This window comes from Montipora foliosa, chromosome 8 (assembly GCF_036669935.1).
Source record: "Montipora foliosa isolate CH-2021 chromosome 8, ASM3666993v2, whole genome shotgun sequence".
Lineage (NCBI taxonomy): Eukaryota > Metazoa > Cnidaria > Anthozoa > Scleractinia > Acroporidae > Montipora > Montipora foliosa.
Window position 1 is genome coordinate 51,091,896 of NC_090876.1, and position 5,336 is coordinate 51,097,231.

General features: G+C 37.1%; 1 protein-coding gene across 1 annotated transcript in view; it reads right to left on the minus strand.

Annotated features, from left to right (window-relative positions):
• Positions 1 to 4,883, minus strand: part of LOC138012854 (protein lifeguard 2-like) — a 16,839-nt gene extending 11,956 nt beyond the window's left edge. The window contains exons 1-3 of the mRNA XM_068859766.1: positions 4,369 to 4,883; positions 1,218 to 1,231; positions 621 to 685 (exon numbers count right to left, since the gene is read on the minus strand). Coding sequence (XP_068715867.1) covers positions 621 to 685; positions 1,218 to 1,231; positions 4,369 to 4,744 — 455 coding nt within the window. The 5' untranslated portion in view covers positions 4,745 to 4,883. The remainder of the gene's footprint in view (positions 1 to 620; positions 686 to 1,217; positions 1,232 to 4,368) is intronic.
• Between the last annotated feature and the right edge of the window lie 453 nt (positions 4,884 to 5,336).

Here is a 5,336-nt window from a genome sequence, read left to right on the forward strand (position 1 = left end):
AATTATCAAATTGAGCAGTCATGAAAGAATAACTCCCAGGGATCAGTGGGTTAAGCAGTGTGCTTCTCATTTCATTTCTAACCCTAATTTTCATTAAATGCTTCTGTGTGTAAAAGGAGAAATGTTTGCCTCTTGTGCTGTTGTAATTTTATGTTGCAGTATTTGTGTGACTGTGACTAACATATAATTATCACTTCCGCATATGAAATACCAGATGACACATTCTTTAAATCTAAAACCAGTCAAAAACAGCCACAGTATTGTAACAATGTAACTTTTTGCATTTACTTCCTGTCAATGCACATCACTGCTGGATGGCAATGATATCTTCCCTAGCTCGTACCTTCCAGTTTTTGTATCTGGTACCTTCTCAATCAGTGCTTAAAGAGTTGTTGATTTCTATTGCCCCCTGTGCTTATTATTGCTATTAATGCTTCAGTATAGGCTACCCTCTTGTTTTATGTTAATATGTACCACTTCAGACAGTTACTAAGGACCTCTGATAATGTTTATTACACAGAATTTGGTCACATATCATATAACAAGCAAAAAAGGATTGAAAGTCAATAAGAACTATTTTATTATATCACTGTGTGACCCACCCCTGAAATGTGTCTTACTCAAAAATGAAGAGGCAAATAAATCCCACAGTTGTAAAAAGCTGCAACATTAGCACTGCAAACACCTGTCAAGAAATAAATTAAGTTAATAAATTATCATGCATCTTCAAAAACTGTAGGGCTGTAGCATAAGCAAGCATACCAAGTTGTTTAATTTTAACACAAAAATGACCAGAGATGCACAAGACAAAAAAAACTGAGAGAAATGAGATGAAAACCTTCATTTGCACATGTTCCCAAAACATTACTTCTTTTCAAAAGTTCAGTTCATTTACAGCTTGAAATTTGACTACCATTTAATTAACAAAAAAATGTAAAAAGGTGCTCTCACAGTGCACTGAAGGACAAACTATTATGATATGGCTCTTAAGATTTTGTCAGGGCCCTCCTTCCCAAATTATGGATGGCATCTTTGAAAACATAGGCACGAATTGCGTATGTGTGGTAGTGCAGTAACACATGTACAGCGCTGCGTTTTGTCTTCCAGAACATTCAAGTTGTCTTTGGTTACTAGTGAAATACTAAACCCAGGACAATGTAACATATCCCGCAATTTCACTATTTGCTTAATTTTGAGTCCTGTGCTTGTCCACTTACCCTCCTGATAAATCCTATGGCAAGAGCATGTACAGCAGGCAGATGGATTTGAAAATGAATGAAAATCACAATATCAGTTTCTATCTAAAATTGAGGCTGTTTTACTGCAAAAAAAACAATGACTCAGTGGGAAAATCAGTAATTGCAATATTCAATTGATCCTTGTTGCTTTTTGAAGCCTTTAACTAAACCACCAAAGCTGCTGATTTGTTTGTTTTTCATTGTCAGAGATTGCCATTAAGTCAGAAAGTAATGTTCTAACTTTGCTAGGCTGTGGTAGGTTGAGTACAATGATTATAATCAACAATATCATTGATTGGCTTAACTGCAGAATACCCTGCCACCTCGAAGCTATAACCTAAATTGGGTGGATATGCGGATACGCAGTGGAAACACCGATCAGCTTAGTGGATACAGTATTTCTCAGTATTTTTCCTTTCTGATGCACCAAACAAAAAGAGCAAAGGAGATTGATGTAAGCATGTATTTATAGTTCATAAAGCACGATGATCGAGTGAAAAACAATGATGTATCTTAAAGCGCGATCAATTTCCTAGTTGATATGTATTGCTTGTTCTTAAAGGGGCTAGGTCACGCAATTTTAGGCAATTTCATCACTGATTGAATGGTCATAGAATTACCTAAAATATCAAAACAACTGTTCAAAACTATAGAACTCTAACAAAACACTGAGAGAAGCCAAGAAGGGACATGGATGTACAAAACTGGAGGAGGATTGAAATGGATTGAATTTGGGTAAATTTGAAAAACATCGGCCCGCCTTTTTTCAAATTTATATCAGTCTATATCAAAATGTCATTTACAAAGCTGGAAAATCATTCTCAGTTGTTATGTGGCCGTAATTTTGCAAATGAAAGACTCTTGCCCTGCCAATTTGACATTTAGAACTCATAATTAACAAAATTAAACAAAATTACCTAAAATAGCGTGACCTAGCCCCTTTAAAGCACTTGATTCCTGATTAAGCGTAAGCTCTCATTTCCGTGATTTTAGCTTTCAATTTACAGTTCCATTAACTACACTTTTCACGAGATCGTGTGAAGAATATACACCAAAATAAAACTGAATTACAAATTACTGTGCATTATACCTTGTTCGTTCTTTAAACATAGCGTCAACAACATTGCCTTGTGTTAGCTTTCACTTTAAGGTTCAGTTAACTACATGAAATAGCACTCTATTCCTGATTAAGCCCAAGCACTTGTTTCAGTGATTAGGCCTTAGCACTATTGTAAAATTTTAGCTTTCATTTTGCAGTTCAGTTGACTACACTTTTCACCAGACCGTGTGAAGAAGAAAGGACTGCAGTTACTCCAGGTCTTACCCACTGCGTATCTGCGTATCCACTAAGAAATATACCAACCTGCTCTAACCAAAAAGAGGGACTTGCCCACTGCATATCCGTGTATCCGTGTATCTGTTGCCGGTAAAATCCATTCTCAGGTGAAATCCGTCTTTACCTACGTTAAATTGGTGATCCTCATTTTACTTACAGTGTAAGTAGCATACGCACTCAGATGAATTAAAGAACCGTTTTTAGAAGCCTAAATTAAGCCTAGAGAAAAATTAGGGTCAGGTTTGGATTTGTTTTGGTTATTATACATAGATATCAATTGACTTATCATACAAAAGTAAATAATAAAAGTACTGTGTTGGGTTGAGCATGTTCATCGTTGTAGTTCACTAGTGAAGACACAGGACTACAGATCTGGAGGGTGCGACTTCGAGTACCGGTAAGTGATTAGTACAGCCTTCTGTTTCCTTTCTAAGTATGTTGTGATGTTGAGCCTAAAGAGAGAAGTGTAAGAATACAGAAACCGCCAGATAAGATGATACGAAACAGTAAGAAGATATATTGAGATGCGTAAGGCAATGAGAGTTTGAGGGAAGGAATAGTGTTTTCAACCCTTTTGGGGGGTGGGGGAGTGCATATTCAACCTAGGTAAAAACGGATTCAACCTGAGAACGGATTTTACCAACATCTCCACTCACAAATATACTTACCAGCTCTAAGACAACAGAACAGAAATTCCAGAAATTATTCAAGACCCATCTACTTAAATACACATTTTGTCAATAGTTTTATATAATGCATAACGGTACTTTTGTTATCATATTATTTTTCCTGATGTAAACAATTTAATGTATTTTATTTGTATATTTTCTATCTTATTCTAGTTATTGTAATGTCCTTGTGAGCATCTATATATGAAACACATGCAATATATATGGGTTATTGACCAAGCGTGAGGTCAAGATGACTGAATATTGGCAAAGTTCTTTTTTTGCGTGTTTATGGACTTCGACTTCGTCTCGGTCCATAAACACGCAAAAAAAAGAACGAGATCATCAATATCCAGCAATCTTGACAGAACAAGCTTGGTCAATAAAGGATTTATTACATGTGATAAAACACCAACAAATGATCTTTGATCTTGCGGGACCAAGCAAGTAATCCCAAGCAGGCAGTATAGCTCCATCTTACCCGGCTCAGGTAGCCAATCACAACGTAGGGTTTGGTTCATTTTGCCCGCTCACGGAGCTAGTCTTACAATAAAAGTAAATAAAGAAAGAGAGGGACTTGCCCACTTCGCATATCCACTCAGAAATACACTTCATATACAATAATACCAACCATATTTATGAAATAAATGTGACTTCGTAGCCCCATATCAAGCTTTTTCAGGACTTGTCTTCCATGTGACAGGGTATATTCTGCAGTTACTCCCTTTGATTCTTTACAATTATCATTCTTGGGGTGATTGATCAGATGAAAATAATATGGTCAACGAAGAACATACTGCAGGAAATTTAATTATTATGCAAAAAAAATAAGTTAAGTTCACGCGTAATGGTAGAGTATGATAATAAAGTCAAAGAACTTTTTGTGTCATGGCTTTCTTATTACATTATGACATTACATACATTCCTTATTACATTGTATTGTGATCGTAAGGGGTTTATGGCCCTTTAGAGTTTTCAAAATTGACTTTCGATTCCCAACGTCAAATAAGTTCCGACTGAATGCGGAACTTCATCTTTGTGATCAACATGATCTCTTTCACAAAATAATATATAAATCAAATAATCATATAATGAAAAGTTGATTCGGTTGTTCATAGAAACATACCAAGCCTGATGGTTTTGTCGTTAAAGCTAATGATTCGGTCATGATAAGCGGAGCTCGATCCTTGGTATTCTACATCAGAGCTTGCTGGTGGCGGAGGATAACTCGGAAGGGCTGCAGCTGGCGTAAACGAATTGTTTTGGCCATAAGGGTTCGGCTGGCCGGCTGGCTTTCCAAAAGTACTTTCGTAAGATGGCGGAGGAGGGAAGGCAGGATTATTAGCAGGAACAGTTTCCACGGGTGGTGGGTATGCCGCTTGGTTGGATGGAGGCGGATATGCAGAGCCATAGTTGAAAGTGGGAGCACTCGGAGGTGGATACTGTTGCGAAATTGGATCGTTCGGATTGCTGCTCGGAGGATACGGTGGGTTCGACGACATAGTGAGTTATCTTGCTAGTTACTTTTCTACCAGAAAGGTAAGGTTCCAACCTCTCAAGTACAAAATATGCAACGAGATGTCACAGAAACGAAACGGACGAAAAGTATATCCGAACTCGTAGCTAATTTGCTAATTGCGCAAGTCACCTGGCTCCGGATGACGTCATAGAAATCAAGCTTGATAAAAAGTGAAAAATACACAGTCAAAATTTTTAACATAAAACTGAAAAGAGACACAGATTTTTACAAAATATCAAGCTAATAACAAGTCGTGAGAATTTTTGCGTAAAAATGGTGTAAACAAAAAAAAAGAGATCAACAGGTGTAATGCTTGCGTGCAGGGGGGGGGGGGGGGGGGGAAGTCATCTAAAATTCGCAGAAATGTCACGCTAGACAACAACCACTGCGTCTTCCTCGATGAAGTATACTTGATGTAGGAAAATGATGAAATAATGCTTACAAAAAATGATGAAATAATGCTTACAAACACAAAATGTATATGTGCAAGCGAAGCAGGATGAATGAGGAACTTCGAAATTATCAACTCATTTGTTAGTTCTACGACCAATCACAATCCACCATCTGTGTTAATA